This window comes from Rhinoraja longicauda, chromosome 10 (genome assembly GCF_053455715.1).
Source record: "Rhinoraja longicauda isolate Sanriku21f chromosome 10, sRhiLon1.1, whole genome shotgun sequence".
NCBI lineage: Eukaryota > Metazoa > Chordata > Chondrichthyes > Rajiformes > Arhynchobatidae > Rhinoraja > Rhinoraja longicauda.
Window position 1 is genome coordinate 30,541,541 of NC_135962.1, and position 16,857 is coordinate 30,558,397.

Sequence of the window (16,857 nt, forward strand, 5' to 3'; positions counted from 1 at the left end):
GCTGATGCCATCCGGACCAGCCGCCTTCCTCGCATTGATCTTCCTGAGCTCATTTCTCACCTGGTCTGTGGAGAAAGACAGATTGGAACACAGGGGCTGGGTGCTCAAGGGTGTGAGAGGAGGAAGGGGTGGGGGGGGGGGATGGTGTGGGGGGAGGAGGTGGGGTTGGTGGGGTTGGGGCAGGAGAAGCTGAAGCAGTGGGTGGTGACTGTAACCCAAGTGCTGTGGGAGGGGAGGCGGGGCAGTGTACTGGACGTGCAGACAAGGGGGGCTGCAGCAGGGGTGACTGGACCAGGGGTGACTCTACATGTCAATCCAGAATTATTTTTCTGAATGTGTATCGTAAATGACCATTGTGCATCATTATGCTCAACTCCATTTATCACGATGCTTCTAGAAATCTTTCATCCATTCACAATTTCACTGCAAGTTAAGGTAGGACCATTGGTCTGACCTTCTGCCTTTCTTCTCCTCCTGGTTGTTCTGGATGCCCAGCGAAAGTGTCACCAAAATATCCACTTTATGTGTTGAAGGCTTCATAGAAATGCTCATAATAGCACCAAATAATTGCAGCTTCAATGTTCATTTACTATGGCCGACAATTAATTCTGTTAGTCTTTCTGTCAAACAAAGTTGCATGCTCACTGTTTTTTCATTTCAAGTAGTACAGGTGCAGGGCTTTAGTTCTATGAATGTCAAGCATGTAGTGTTGTTTTTGTAGACATGGAACAATTTAACTGAAGATGCACCCAAAGAGTACAATGATTGAATTACTTATGCTCCAGGTGCATAAGGCATATTTGCATAGCAGTTAGAGCTTTTTTTCCCCAGAGTGGAAATGTCAAAGACTAGAGGGCAGAGCTTTATGGTGAAAGGGGAAAAGTTTAAAGGAGGTGTACAGAGGGTTTTGGTAGGAATAGGTCCGAGTCCAGGTGGGTACAGAGGAGATGGGAGCCCAGGATAGAAAAATCAGTATGAGAATGTGAAGAGGTTAAAATGATTAGCGACTGGCAGAGCTTGAAGGCTTTGGCAGACCGAGTGCAAGTGTTCGGCGAAACGGTCGCCGTGTTTGTGCTTGGCCCTGCCCGACGTACAAGAACCCACATCAGGAACACTAGCTGCAGTGGATGAGATTAGAAGAGATGCATGTGAATCTCTCTCTGACCTGGAAGGACTGCTGGGATCCCTGGATGGAGGTGGGGGAGGAGATATGGATACAGCTGTTGCATCTCCTGCTATTGCAGGGGAAAGTACTTGGGGAGAGGGTAGTTGAATGGGAAGGAATGAGTGAACCAAGGAGATGCGGAGGGAGCAGTCACAGTGGATGGCGGAAAGGGGTGGGTATGAGAAAAGGTCAGAGGATGATGGGTTGGATGGTGGGGTGAAAGGTGAGGACCAGGGGAGCTCTGTGTTTGTTCCATCTGGGGTGAGAGGGAGCAAGAGCAAAACTACATGACACAGAGGAAACGTGGGTGAGGGATCTACCTTTGACAGCAGAGGGAAAACCATGTTTATTAAAGAAAAAAAACATCTCGTATGTCCTAGAATGGAAAGCCTCATCTTCGGAGCAGATACAGTGGAGACAGAGAAATTGACAGTAGGGGATAGTGTTTTTTGCATGAGGCAAGATGGGAGGAATGTAGTCCAGATAAGACTGTAGTCCAGAGTGGTAGGTTTGTAGTAGATGTCAGCCGATGGACTGTCCCTTATGATGGAGACAGAGAGATTAAGAAATGGGAAAGAGGTGTCAGAGATAGTTCAAGTGAATTTGAGGGTGCAGGAGGCAGCCCTAATGCATTTGTCATTGTAGAGAACAAACAGTTGGGGGATGGTGCCAGTGTACATTTGGAACCAGGACTGTTCGATGTAACTGACAAAATGGCAGGCATAACTGGGGCCTTTGCGAGTGCCCTTGGCACACCTAGAAGTTGGAGAAAGTGAGCAGAGTCAAAGGAGAATTGTTGAGGTTGAGGACAAAATCTGCCAGGCAGAAGAAAATGTTAGTAGAGGGAAATTGATTGTGTCCCTGTTCAAGGAAGAACCGGAGGTCCTTGAGACCTCCATGGAGGGGGATGGAGGTATAAAGGGACCGGACCATGGTAAACATGAGGTAATAAGGGCCTAGAAATTGAAAATTATTGAAGAGTTGAGGGTTATGTGAGGTGTCTTGGTTGTAGGTCAGAAGGGACAGGACAAGGGAGGATAGGATGTAATTAAGATATTTAGAGATGAGTTCTGTGGGGCAGAACAGACAGAAACAATGAGTCTGCTAGGACAGTCCTGTTTGTGGATTTTGGGAAGGAGATTGGAGCAGCAGTGCGGGGCTGGGGAACGATAAGGTTGGAGCCTGTGGAGGGGAGATGGCCAGAGGTGATGAGATTGGAAACACCTCTTGGACACCTCCTCATACATTTTTCTTGTAAACCAGAATCTGCAGTTCCTGTTTCAACATTTAAAAGTATGTGGACAGGTACCTGGCCAGGAAAGGTTTAGAGGGATATGGGCCAATCGCAAACGTGGGTCTAGATAAAAAGGCATTTTGGTCGACATGGACAAGTTGCGCTGAAGGGCCTGTTCCATGCTGTATGACTCTATGACTCTAAACTGCTCTCTGCTTATAGCACTCTGCAGTCAGCTCTGTAGCTAATAGCAATTTGTCCCTATCCTGTGATGAGGTGACGGATGTAACTGCAACAGGTAGAAGATATCAATTAGAAAGGCACACTTAATGAACTACGGGCATATTACAGATTATTCCTTACTTAGATTCATTCAGGACAATTGCTCTTGGCATCTTGGCTGTATTTCACATGTGATTCACCACATTCAAAACATCACTGAAGTCTCACCTGTTCAGCACTGCCTTCAACCACTGACCGTCACCTCACCTTCTGTCTCCTTTTTTTGTTCGTTTACTTATTTATCTATTTATTTTCTTCTCTATGTTCTAGAAATCCCTGTAAAGCGTCTTTGAGAGTTTGAAAAGCGCTATATAAATGTAATGCATTATTATTATTATTATTATTGTAAATCCTTTTCTCACTTTTCTTTTATTCAACCATTTGTTCTGTTATTCTTCCAGTCATAACGTGTTTAAATGGGAAGGATTACAATTCACCCATGTCTGGAGGACACTAGTTTGTGAGGCATCCTTAAAGTCAGAATGCAGACTTTAATTTATTATCATGACACTTCCTGTTGACCTTTGGAGTGTGAAACAACTATATAAATCACTGAAGCTTTACAGAATTATACCAGATGAAATCAACCAGCAACTTACCAGATTTGATAGATAGTACCACTAAGGAGTGCAGGTTGATGTGGTTACACACCGATTGATATTAGGATCTGCCTGCTCTGCATATTTCTTTCGGTGGTGATGGAGTTGCATGCGTATATATATGTCTTCCAGTCAAGTAACTCTCAAAAAGTTGCACTCTCTGGGTAATATATCATAGATCTGATGGCATTGAAGCAGCTGAAAAGTGCAAAACTTATCCTAATTACAGTCTCTATCATGTGCATAGAGTTTTCTGTTCTACTGAATTACATGTCTTTCACTCCAGTAACTACATTTAGGCTTCAATAACTTGAACAGTCCTCAAGATCATGAGATTATAAGTAATAGGAGCAGAATTAGGCCATTTGGCCCATGAAGTCTACTCTGCCATTCAATCACGGCTGATCTATCTCTCCCTCCTAACTCTATTCTCCTGCCTTCTCCCCATAACCTCTGACACCCCCGTACAAGTCCAATTGGCAATTTAATAATTTTAGGGTTGTGATTCTATGTAAAACAATACATTTTCAGAATGAGCACCATAGGCAAAGAAAGAAAAATATATTACCCTTTAATATTCATCAAAAGTGTAATTCTGAAAACAATATGAGTAATTTCTCTCTATTTTGTTTCAAGTTGTAAATACTCAGAATGAATAGATTTGCAAAATTCTGTTATTGTCTCACTAATATTCGACAAATGCTTTCATGAGTTTTGAAATATTGAGATATCGACACTGCGACAATGCTGCACTTCTTCAGTATTACCTGGATTTTTGCACCTTATTTTTTGGTCATGTTGTATGCTATCATACTTGGGAGTACCAGGCCAATGGTAGATTCTTTGATATCCAGTCAGGTCACTGTTTGCGTATATGAGATCCCAGAGATGGAGATGGTGGCACTATTTCAAGGACATCGAGTAGGAGATTTGTAAAGAAAATGTAGGTTGTACACTAGTGAGACAAAAATTATTGGTTGTATATATTTTAATCGTTGCATATATAAAATGACAAATTTAAAAGAAACTGGCTGCTGTGGATCAGTTGGGTCCAAACCTCTCCTGCATTGGTGTAGCATCCTCCCCTCCCCCACTCTCCCCCACTCCCCTTCCCCACCCCCCCCCCCCCACGTCCACTCCATCCCCCCTCACCCACTCCACCCCCCCTCAACACCCCTTAAAACTCCCCCGAGGCCGGGGGCGGGCGAGGGGGAGAGGAAAGGGGAGAGGAAAGAGGAGAGGGAGCCACTCTCCCCAGCCCCAGGCGGCCATCGCGGCGGCCAGCAGCAGGAGAGCTCTTTTCACCCCCCCCGCCCTTTCATTGGCCGCCACTCCCGTCACTCGGGCGGGTTCCGCCCCCCTCCAAGCGGCAACCCTCCCCCATCTGCGCACATGCGGATCCGGCTACCATCTTACCATTGTGACGCAAAATTAACACGTTAGTATTAGATCAACGGACCCCAACTGCGCAGGCGCGGACCCGTTAGGTTCCCATTGTGATGTCGAACACGGAGGTATTACTGCGCAGATGCAGCTAACGGGCAGGGAAAGTGGAGAAGTGTTTTGTTAAAGTTTAAAAAGTGATTTATTAAAGTTTAAAAAGTGAATAACTTTAAAAATATAACAACCATTTGAACCGCAGGACAATGGTGAGGAAGGTGGGCCTAAAATTGTCCCACTATCATGTACCGTTTTGGCTGTATTTCGGGTATAAACAATCAAACAAACAAACAAAGATGAGAGTTTTAGTAATATGTAATAATAATAATAATAATAATAATAATAAGCATTTATTTTATATAGTGCTTTACCAGGTGCTCAAAGCGCTTTACAAAAACAGTCATAACATAAAAACAAACAGACAAACTATCCTGACGGAGAAGCGGCGAACAAACAGCGCCAGCGTCCTCTCACGTCAGGGTCCGGCAGTAGACAACAAAAAGCACATCTATATATAGATAATTAATGAGAGGGAGACTATTTATAAACCATACAATGACATTGTTCAGACACAAATCAGGATGTCGGGAGTGGGTATGATGGTTGAGGCGTACAATTTAAGGAATCTAGCTATAAGTGTTGTTAGTGCTGATGTGTTGTCAGACGGCAAAGCAGATCTATAATCACCAACTCTGATACTCCATTCCCCCCTTTAGTCCGCTGTCCTTAGGACCTTCCAATGATTCTCTACCCTTTCTCCTCAACTAATTTGCTCTCTGTCCTTTGATCATCAGTTCTCTCCCCTCTCCATTCCCCTGACACTCCTTATGATACTTTGTCTCCCTCTTCATCCCCTTTCCCCTGCATGGATACACAGTCCTGTCACCACCGTAACACACAGTCACCTTCATCCTTTCTGATATCTTGGCCCACCTCTGTCTAGTCTTCATTCCCTCCCCTGCCTCGGCCTCTGATTCTGTATTCACTCTCCAATCGCCCCTGCTGGAACATTGCCTTTTCTGATCCTCTCTCCAATTCTTCTAACACCCTTTTCTTCCCACCTTTGCTCTCCTGACTTCACTCCTCACTTAACTCAAAAGATCCTGGAATTATAGTGTCAAATAGCCTGGGAAAAGGCCTTTCGACCCTCCACATCTGTACTGACTATCAGGTTTCCCCTGGATGCTCTTCCACATGTCAAAGGTTTAGGTTTGTTTATTATTGTCACATATACTGCACGACAGTGAGAAACTTTGTTTTTTGTACGATCCTAACAGATCAGATATGTCATACATTAATATAATCAAGTCAAACAAGTACAATAGAGAGAGCAATGGGAAAGATATAAAGTGTGGAATATAAGAAAATAACTGCAGATGCTGGTACAAATCGATTTATTCACAAAATGCTGGAGTAACTCAGCAGGTCAGGCAGCATCTCGGGAGAGAAGGAATGGGTGACGTTTCGGGTCGAGACCCTTCTTCAGACTGATGTCGGGGGTGGGACAAAGGAAGGATATAGGTGGAGACAGGAAGATAGAGGGAGATCTGGGAAGGAGGAGGGGAAGGGAGGGACAGAGGAGCTATCTGAAGTTGGAGAAGTCGACGTTCATACCACCGGGCCGCAAACTGCCCAGGCGAAATATGAGGTGCTGCTCCTCCAATTTCCGGCGGGCCTCACTATGGCACTGGAGGAGGCCCATGACAGAGAGGTCAGACTGGGAATGGGAGGGGGAGTTGAAGTGCTGGGCCACCGGGAGATCAGTGGCGTTAATGCGGACCGAGCGCAGGTGTTCAGCGAAGCGATCGCCGAGCCTGCGCTTGGTTTCGCCGATATAGATGAGTTGACATCTAGAGCAGCGGATGCAATAGATGAGGTTGGAGGAGGTGCAGGTGAACCTCTGTCTCACCTGGAAAGAATGTTTGGGTCCTTTGATGGAGTTGAGGGGGGAGGTAAAGGGACAGGTGTTGCATCTCGTGCGGTTGCAAGGGAAAGTGCCCGGGGTTAGGGTGGTTTGGGTAGGAAGGGACGAGTGGACCAGGGAGTTGCGGAGGGAACGGTCTCTGCGGAATGCAGAGAGGGGAGGGGATGGGAAGATATGGCCAGTGGTGGGGTCCTGTTGTAGGTGACGGAAATGTTGGTGGATGATATGTTGGATCCGCTGGCTGGTGGGGTGGAAGGTGAGAACGAGGGGGATCCTGTCCTTGTTGCGAGTGGGGGGATGGGGAGCAAGAGCGGAGCTGCGGGATGTAGAAGAGACCCTAGTGAGAGCCTCATCTATAATGGAGGAGGGGAAGCCCCGTTTTCTGAAAAACGAGGACATCTCGGAAGCCCTAGTCTGAAACACCTCATCCCGGGCACAGATGCGGCGTAGACGGAGGAATTGGGAGTAGGGGATAGACTTTTTGCAGGGGACCGGGTGGGAAGAAGTGTAGTCCAGATAGCTGTGCGAGTCGGTGGGCTTGTAATAAATGTCCGTCACTAATTTTTCTCCTGTGATGGAGATGGTGAGGTCCAGAAACGGGAGGGAGATGTCAGAGATAGTCCAGGTGGAATATAGTTCACAGCATTGTAGTTCATGCTAGCTCAGCAGTTCCATAAATATAGTCCAACATGCTCTTATGGGTTAGAGGTGAATCGGACAGTATTTTAACTTGTGGAAGGTTTGTTCAGAAGCCTGTTAAGAGAGGGGAAGAACATTTTCATGCGTCTTGTTATGTGCAGTTTCAAGCCTTTGTACCCTTTGCCAGACAGGAGCAGAGAGGACAAGGAAAGAACAAGCTGGAACAAGTATTTGATTATGTTATGCTTTTCTGAGGCAGCATAAAATATAGATGGAGTCAATGGTGGGAAGTCCGGTCTGTGTGATGGACTGAGGTAGATATATACCTCTGCAATTTCCTGCAGTGTTGGGCAGAGCTGTTCCCAAACCATGTTGTGATGCAACCTGACTGTATGCTTTCTATGATACATTTGTAGAAGTCACTGGAGACATGCTGAATTTCCTCAATCTCCTCAGGAAGTAGAGGCATTGGTGTGCCTTCTTGGCTATCACATCAATGTGGTTGCTCCACGACAGATCATTGGGAATATTAACACCAAGGAACTTGATGCTCTATTTCCACTTTGGCACCATTGATGTTGATTGAAGCATGTACCTTTGCCAAGACACACTGGTTCACTCGGTTCCTGGTCACTGTGAATTGCTCCTGGTGTGCTTTGGTAGGAAGTGAATCAGGATTAGGCTGGGAGCTATCTGGGTGTGAATGGAGTTGATGGAGATGCATGAGGAAATTTGAGATGTGTAGATATGTGCCAGATAGTTGCTTATGGACGGAGTTGACCAAAGGATCTCTACACCATATGGCTCACAGTTGCTTATTTAAGAATGCGTTACATGGAAATAAACAGGGTGATGGGATTGATGAGGGATCTCTGAGAATGGCCTCATTCCGTATGATAAACAAATATTAAATATGAATATAGATGCAAGAGACTGCAGAAATTGGAATCCTGAGCAACAAATGATCCTCTGGAATCGAGCAGCAAGGGGGGGGAGAGACAAATGATGCAGGGTTTTGACCCAAAATGTCGACAATTCCTTCCCCCCACTGGAGCAGCTGAAGATAACTGTCCTGAACATCCCTGCAGAAAAATAGTTGGGCTAAAAATTTAGGGGCAATTTACAGACCAATTACCCGACAAACCCGCACATTTTGGGATGTGGAAAGAAACTGGAGCACTCGGAGGAAACCCACAAGGTCACAGGGAGAATGTGCATACTCACAACAGGCAGCACCCAAGGTCAGGCTTGAACCTGGGTCTGTGATGCAGCAGCTCTATCAGCTATGCCACAGTCACCCAAATATTCTTATTGACTATATTTTTATTTAACTTTCTCGTTGCCACATAAATATTGTTTTTAATGTGCATGCCAATTCCCTCAGCATTTCAGCTGTTTAGTTTCTGTTAGGCTGGAGATGGTAATGAAGTCTGAAACTGTGCATATCTAACATACATGATTCGAGCATTGGAAAGCAAGTGTCTCTTGGATTTAGTGTGACCCTCTCCATCACTTTGCTGATGACTGAAGGATGGAACACACCACAGTATCTGGCCTGATTGAATTTGTCCTACCTTTGAGCACAGGTTACAGTGGAGATGCCAGTGTTGTTTGTGTGTGCACTGGATTAGTTTGTATGCCTACTGTAATATTGTCGGAGGCTCCTCAGAAGTCTGACGTGGCTTGCAGCAGCTGTACGGAGCGGCAGTTGAAGGGAAACCAACAGCCTGTCCATCCCAGGCTGACCCCTACATCATTGACTCAGTGCCTCTGCCAGTGCAAAAGGCCTTTCAGGCCAGGATAATACTCATTATTTTTAAGAACAATACTTGAAAAGTACGTGGTGCCAGAAATACGACGACTCTTTTTGTGCTGCCTCAGACGAAATCTAATATTTTTTAACACTCCAATCATTGCACTCTTTTATTTAAGTATGATTGCGCTTATATATAGTATGATTTTATTGGATAGTCTGCAAAGCAAAGCATTTCACTCTATTTAGTTACATGTGACAGTAAAATAATGATTGAACTATTTGATTAGCCTGGATCACAGGTTTTCAGAATTGCAGTTATGTTTTCATATCATATCATATACATACAGCCGGAAACAGGCCCTTTCGGCCCACCAAGTCCGTGCCGCCCAACGATCCCCGTACATTAACACTATCCTACACCCACTAGGGACAATTTTTACATTTACCCAGCCAATTAACCTACATACCTGTACGTCTTTGGAGTGTGGGAGGAAACCGAAGATCTCGGAGAAAACCCACGCAGGTCACGGGGAGAACGTACAAACTCCTTACAGTGCAGCACCCGTAGTCAGGATCGAACCTGAGTCTCCGGCGCTGCATTCGCTGTAAAGCAGCAACTCTACCGCTGCGCTACCGTGCCTTTTAAATTATCTATCGCGTTCAGCTGTTGCTCAGTATTTCCTGACCTATCTGAAACAATTTTGATTCTCTCAACTAATCTCGCCTTCAAAACTAAAATGTCCATTTCTCTCTTGTCTCTCTTGTCGACCAGTGAAGCATTTGATGATATTCTATTCCACAATAAGCACGCTATAAGTATGCTAATTGTTGATTTGTAAAAATTGCATAATAACACCTGAATCAATTCCAAGCATGCTAATACATGAAATCACAAGATTAGACATTTAGCATTCAGGTCCAAAATAGGCAAATATAAAATAGTTTTATAAAACAACTAGACAGGCGTGGACCCATTGGGTCCAAACCTCTCCTGCGGGCCCGGCAACGCCCGTTGGGTCCAAACCTCTCCTGCGGGCCCGGTAACCCTCCATCCAAACCTCTCCTATGGACCTGGCAACCCTCCCCCAACTGACGACCCGTGGACTGGGGGCAGGGGGCGGGCAAGGGGGGAGAGGAAAAGGGAGAGGGAACCACTCATCCCGGCCCCGGGCGGCCATCACGGCGGCCAGCAGTAGGAGAGCGGCTGCAAAGCGCTGCGGCATGTTCGTCCTGCCGGCGGCCATCTTCTTTGACCCTGTGCCAACCGCTATGCACCACGGGAGGAAGGTTAGGTGCGGGGCAGGCCGGGATGGGCGCTGGGACGGGCACCGGTCCACCCGGCGGGGGGGGTGCGCATTTATTAAAGTTTATTAAGTTAATCGCCTTTAAAATGTAACAAAACTTGATCAATCAAGACCACAGGCAAATGGTGAGTAGGGTGGGCCTAAAATTGTTGCTCAATCGAGTACCGTTTTGGCTGTATTTTGGGTACAAACAATCAAACAAATATACAAGATGAGTTTTAGTAATATGTAAATACTAAATTTGATTGGATCGTGGTAGCCCTTGATGTTAGTAGGAGTGTGGATTGTAGCTGCACAAAAATAATGAATTTCTAATTTCAGAGGAGGTCACACAGAGTCAAAATGTTACTCTATATATGTAATTGGGGCTTGTTGATACTTGATACGAATGTTCTTATAATAGAAACAATGTTTTAAATGGTCCCAAATTTGATCTCCAAATCAGTTCAACATAATTGTTGTTCATTTCGATCTTAAAATGTAGACTGTATTAAGAATAGTTTATTTATTAGTTAATTATGCATTCAAGAGAGAGCTGGATAGACCTCTTAAGGATAGCGGAGTCAGGGGTATGGGGAGAAGGCAGGAACGGGCTACTGATTGAGAATGATCAGCAATGATCACATTGAACGGCGGTGCTGGCTCGAAGGGCCGAATGGCCTCCTCCTGCACCTATTGTCTATTGTCTATTATCTATTAGTTTAACCTATGTATCTGGTTCACTGTTGTCTTTCAAAGAAAGACAAATACCTGGTTAAGCCTATTTGGGACTTCAGACTCACTTATAAGGTTGACTCTTAACTGCCTCCTCAGTTCGGGGCATTTAGGCATGGACAATGAATGCTGGCATTGACCACAGTATATACATCTCATGGATGAATAAATTAAACAAAAATGGTTCAATGTGCTTCATTTTTTATATTTGACCTTCACACAATAAAAAGCAGTGAAGTATAAACTTTTGTTTGTGCTAATATTTATTGGCTCTTTCTGCTATGTCATCTATCTAGGTCTTGTGGAAATTTGCCTGATGCATCCCCTCGATGTGGTGAAAACCAGGTAAGACTCTGCTTGAGCAAGTTTTATTGTTGTTGGAAGGCATCAAGAGTGTAAGCTGTCATGCTGCTGGTTTTTAATGCCAGGACTTGCCTGAATAATTGGTGTTCCAATTTTAGTATGTAAAGGAGTCAGTTGGAAAATTTATGTTTTTTTTTTAGTTTTGTCAGAAAACACGAGATTTGTGTTTTTCTTGAACTGCTTTGCCTCTGTTTTCTTTCAATAATACCACCAACATCTTCTCAGGAATGACGTCATCAACACAATTAGTATGCTTTTGTTCTTTCAGTTTACATGATTTACAGTTTACAGTGTGCTAAACGTCCATTGGCAATGTGGTTCCCTTTCTAAATTCTGATACATTTTTCCATCAAACTTTAAAACTTACCAAGACAAAGTCCTGCCATAAATATTGTTTAACTATTCCCATAGACAAACCCAAGGTTAGACACAAAGTGATGTGGAACTGTGTGTGATTTAGATCTACCATGTTGTGCGAGCATCAGTCTTTAATCAGAACAAAATTTCCCTTCGTATCAGTGCCAACATTGTGTCGCGAGTGGGGTTGTGATTTGATTGTTGATGGATTATGTTAAGTATGAACTAAATTACATCCCATTTTCCGATCAGAGGTTTTAAAACAAAATGGGAACTTAGCTGCACATCGTCATATACATTAAACCATTTAAATCCATTTCGACAATAAGTTGAAATGCTGCAACATCACATGGATATTAACTCATTTCATTCCAACTTCTTGGCTTGCTTTAAATAGATATCGATTACTGTTTACAGGCTATTTCAGTTTATGTTTGAGCAGAGCTTCATTCGTATAATTTTTACTCCGATCATACTGAATAGTATAAAATAGTAGTTGCATGAAAGACACTGAAATATGAAAACATTGAGATTGCTGTTTATGAATTGATACAATTTTGCAGAATTGCTGAAAAAGATTTTATAATTGCACAGCTGGTAGAGTGCGGTCCACAATGCCTGAGACCCAAGTTCGATCCTGACCTCGGGTGCTCTCTGTGTCGTGTTTTCATGTTCTCACTGTGACCAAGTGGGTTTCCTCCAGGTGCTCCGGTTTCTCCCACATTCCAACGATGTACAAGTTTATAGGTTAATTGACCTCTGTAAATTGTCCTTAATGCGTGGGGAGTGGATGAGAATGCGGCATGGTGGAGCAGCGGTAGAGTTGGTGCCTTATAGCGAATGTAGCACCGGAAATCCAGGTTCGATCCTGACTACGGATGCTATCTGTACGGGGTTTTGTATGTTCTCCCTGCGACCTGCTTGGGTTTTCTCCAAGATCTTTGGTTTCCTCCCACACTCCAAAGACGTAGGTTGATTGGCTTGTAAATTTAAAAATTGTCCCTAGTGTGTGTAGGATAGTGTTAATGTGCGGGGATTGCTGGTCAGCCGAAGGGCCTGTTTCCGCACTGTATCTCTAAACTAAACTAAACTAACTGATGCAGAAAGACAATTTTTACATTTCCACTGCATGCTCCTTTCAGTCCAACATTTGGGTTACCTCAAAGCAGATTCAAAAGGATATGGTTCTGGCAATTTTACGCTATTTATAAATGAATGAAGAATATGAAGGCGGTTACCAATGGTGAAAATGTTGATTAATTTGCACTGCAAATTAAGCTCAGAGATTCAAGCAAATTTGTTTTGCATAATTATTTCCAAAAAGCACCACCATTTCAGAGTTAGCAAAAGCAACTAAATCAATAATCAGAAAAAAAATCATGGTGAACTTTGAGATTACAAATCATTTATGCAGTCAATTTGTTTGCATTGAATCTTAAACTAAATACATTTTTTTTAGAAAGAAATATATCCAGCTTAAGTATTTTAATTCATCCAAGATATTTACTTTCCTATCTGTTTTCAGCAAACTCATTTGTTTCCCCTGGAAACCTAACACGTTTGCTAAGCTTTATTGGTTGATTGTGGCAAGAATGTGATTCTATGGCTCAAGCAAAGAGTGTTCCACAGCAGCACTGGGACGAAGTTATGGCTTTTCATTAACCTGGAAACCTCCTATTTACATGGTTCACAGCCTGGTCTCAGCTCACTTGGAGGTAACAAAGGGTGTCGGGCCCAAGATACAGCAGGGGGCTCACTCCTTTAGGGCTGCCATCTGAATCTGATCAGGTCAACTGTTTTAACTCCTGCCTCATTAGGGGGAATAAACAGGAGATTATGGTTCATGTAAGGATCACATTACAGAGAGCTTAGCTTGTTCCAGACATTAGGTAGCTGATTATTTTTTTGTGGATGCCTTGCTGTTTCTCCCTTTAGTCAAGGATGCTTATTTGACTTTTTTTCCCCCCGATAAACCCGTGTTTGTTAGATACAAAGAAAACATTAAAGTAACTAAAAAAGTTAATAATAAAATACATGTCAATCACTAGGGCAGCTCATCTACTGGAGCTTATGTCAGTCTAGAGCAGAGACATAATACTGATGAGGGGTAGTAACTCAGCATGCAAGTAGTGCTTTGCCTCTGTCCCTTAAAATATTTGAAGATGGTATACATCTACTGTTGAATTGAGGAGAACGCTCTCAGGTTTTACATTCTAATGTAAGAATGTTTACCTCATTACTCTATTCCTTTGTTTAATAAAAACTACATAAACTAAATGTGGCATCACATTGCTTGGTGGAATTCACAGTATTTCTGACAGCATTTATGGCCATTGACACATCAGGGGATGTCAACTGATGTCATGTTGATTCAGAGTAACATTTATGCACGTAAAAAGTGGATAGAGGGAGAGTGCAATTGTTTGTACTGTTGTGTGTACAATTAACTTGGCTTGGAAAGGAAGTGCGCAAACGTTTTTAAAAACAAAAGTGATTCCTTGCTGATCCCCAAACAGTTCATTATCTGAAGTGCCTAAGGCACAACTGGATCTACTGTGAAGAGTGAAACTTTCCCCTACGTCCTAAAATTGCTCTTTATGACTGCAAGACTGTTGACAACCATTCTTATTTACATAATGAATATTATGTACATAATGAATATTTGGTGTTTGCAGTCTACTAGATTCTTTGCAATACTTTTAAACCCAAGTATTTGTGAATTAAATTGAAGAACTGAATGATTCGTATAAGTAGCCAAATGTCCTGTCATTTCCTTTTGAAAGAGATAAAGATTTTTATCTGGATGAGATGGGGTTAAAGAGGAAGTTGATTACTTCACTGTTTATAACTGCAAATGTCCAAGATGAAATCAATAGGGGATTTGTGGTGCCTTCTCCAAAAGTAACGTTTTAGGGTCGTTACATGTCGTTTAAAAACTCAATCCAAAATTGTTTTTGATTACATTATATACAAAGCAAACAATTCAGATTTGACTTCAATTTTGTGCTGTTCATCTCAGGCAAGGCAGAGTAAAGATTCACTCAAGAACAATGTCAGGTTTTAAAGGGTTTAATTGATTGAAAGATACAGCATGGAAGCAAGATCTTCATCCTGTGAGCCTACACTGACTATCGATCACCAGTTCACACTAATTCTACATTGTCCCACTTTTTCATCCACCTCCTACATACTGGGGGCAATTTACAACGGCCAAACTCGCACATTTTTGGGATGTGGGAGGAAACCAGATTACCTGAAACCAGATTACCCGGAGGAAACCTACGTAGTCACAGGGAGAACGAGCAAACTCCACACAGACAGCACCAAGGTCAGGATCAAACCCGCGTCTCTGGCACTGTGAGGCAGCAAATTTATCAGCTGCGCCATTGTGCCGCACATTATGGGGGGCATTTGTACAAATACTACAAATAGAAGTCTAATATGTTGTAATTTTAGGTTCAGATAATCAACTTCTGCATGTTACGGCAAATAGGAAAGGATGGTTGCAGGTTCTAGAACAAACAAGTCAGATTTTAGCATTGTAAGAGCATTGAGGAAGCACTTTTCAAACAATAGCTTTGAATAAAGAAAATTCTGATTACTAGTTCTCTAAAAATGTATTTAATGATACAATGTCCAAATACTGCTGGATTGTGTAAAACCAGAAGAACCGGAAAATTGCTACTATATGTTGTTCATAGCACAAGTAATGTTTTATAACTCCAAGCAGGCTATTAAATCTGTTACTATTCTGTTCTACAGAATGCTGTAATATCTGCAGTATTCAAAAATGTTATGCTATTAATAAAACTCTTCTATCAATTAGATATTTTGCAGATATATTATTTGTTGTGTAAAAAAGAAAATGTTTAATGTGTATTTGCATTATTTCTCCATCATTATATTTAAGATTCTAATTAGGACTCTCGTAACTATGAAGTTATAGAAAATGGTTTTAACTCTTACAAACATCACCACAGCTATAAAATACAAAAGGAATCACCCCTGCTGCTTTGCTTGACCTTTGAACTGTGGAGCATTTGGGTATTTGTAAGGAAATTCCAGAAATGGCAATGCTTCTCTTTCCAGTGTGAACTAATGGTTTGATTTTGAACTAAAGGAATATTTCCTTTTCCTTCCAAAAAGTTAAAATTAGATGTTTTAAAACAAAAATCTGTCTTGTAATTTGTGTCCAAATAGAGATTGAGACAAATCTTTGCGGAGGTAAATTTATTACATACATAAAAAAAACATACATTGTTTCTAACATATATGGTCATTCTGTGATTTTTGTGTGTTTAATACTTTGATCCCTTTTCCACCACTTCTGACCACTCAGAGCTAAATGACAATCCCTGTCTTTACCTGCTTCCTGTGAAAGATGCGATGGTCTCACCTCAACCCTTCCAATGTCAAAGTATTCTATGTTCTAAATATTTTCAAGCTATTTTTGCTATAATTTGAATATTTTGCAAAGAAAAACAGGCAGAGACAATATAGATAGTGTGGCAGAAATACATGTATGTGAATAGATCTTTGAAAATGGCAGGAAATATTGATTGACCAGCTTGTAATGTCATGTAGAATTCTGGGCTTCATGGAAACTAATTCCATTCAATTTTGGTCACCACAATTTAGGAAGAGGGTTAAGCTGGAGAACCCTGGGTTTTTCTTGTTGGAGCAAAGAAGGCTGAGAGAAGCTCAGATAGAACACCAGATGACCACACTGTGTTGGATAAAATAGATAGAGAGGGTGTTCCCATTCACGAATGATTGAGCATCAGGAGGCACAGATACAAAGTAGAAGACAAAAGACGTAAGGGATGCCAAGAAAACTGAGACTGAATATTTACCAAATAAACCCATTGCTTCTCGTTTGGAAATGCTCCATGCTGTGTTTTGAATAGAGAATAATCCCAATGCAGAGAGAATTTCAAGTAATCTCAATTCATTGGCCTGATATTTCATTCTTTATTGCCACATGCTGCTCCTTACCTCATCAAGCTTTTTGTTAGAATGGAATTAATCTATGCACAAATGGAAAACTATTCAACTTTCAGTGCCTCAAATTTAGAACTGG

General features: G+C 42.5%; 1 protein-coding gene across 1 annotated transcript in view; it reads left to right on the top strand.

Annotated features, from left to right (window-relative positions):
* Nucleotides 1-16,857, top strand: part of slc25a21 (solute carrier family 25 member 21) — a 330,659-nt gene that overhangs the window by 232,426 nt on the left and 81,376 nt on the right. The window contains exon 3 of the mRNA XM_078407167.1: nt 11,354-11,402. Within this exon, the coding sequence (XP_078263293.1) occupies nt 11,354-11,402 (49 nt within the window). The remainder of the gene's footprint in view (nt 1-11,353; nt 11,403-16,857) is intronic.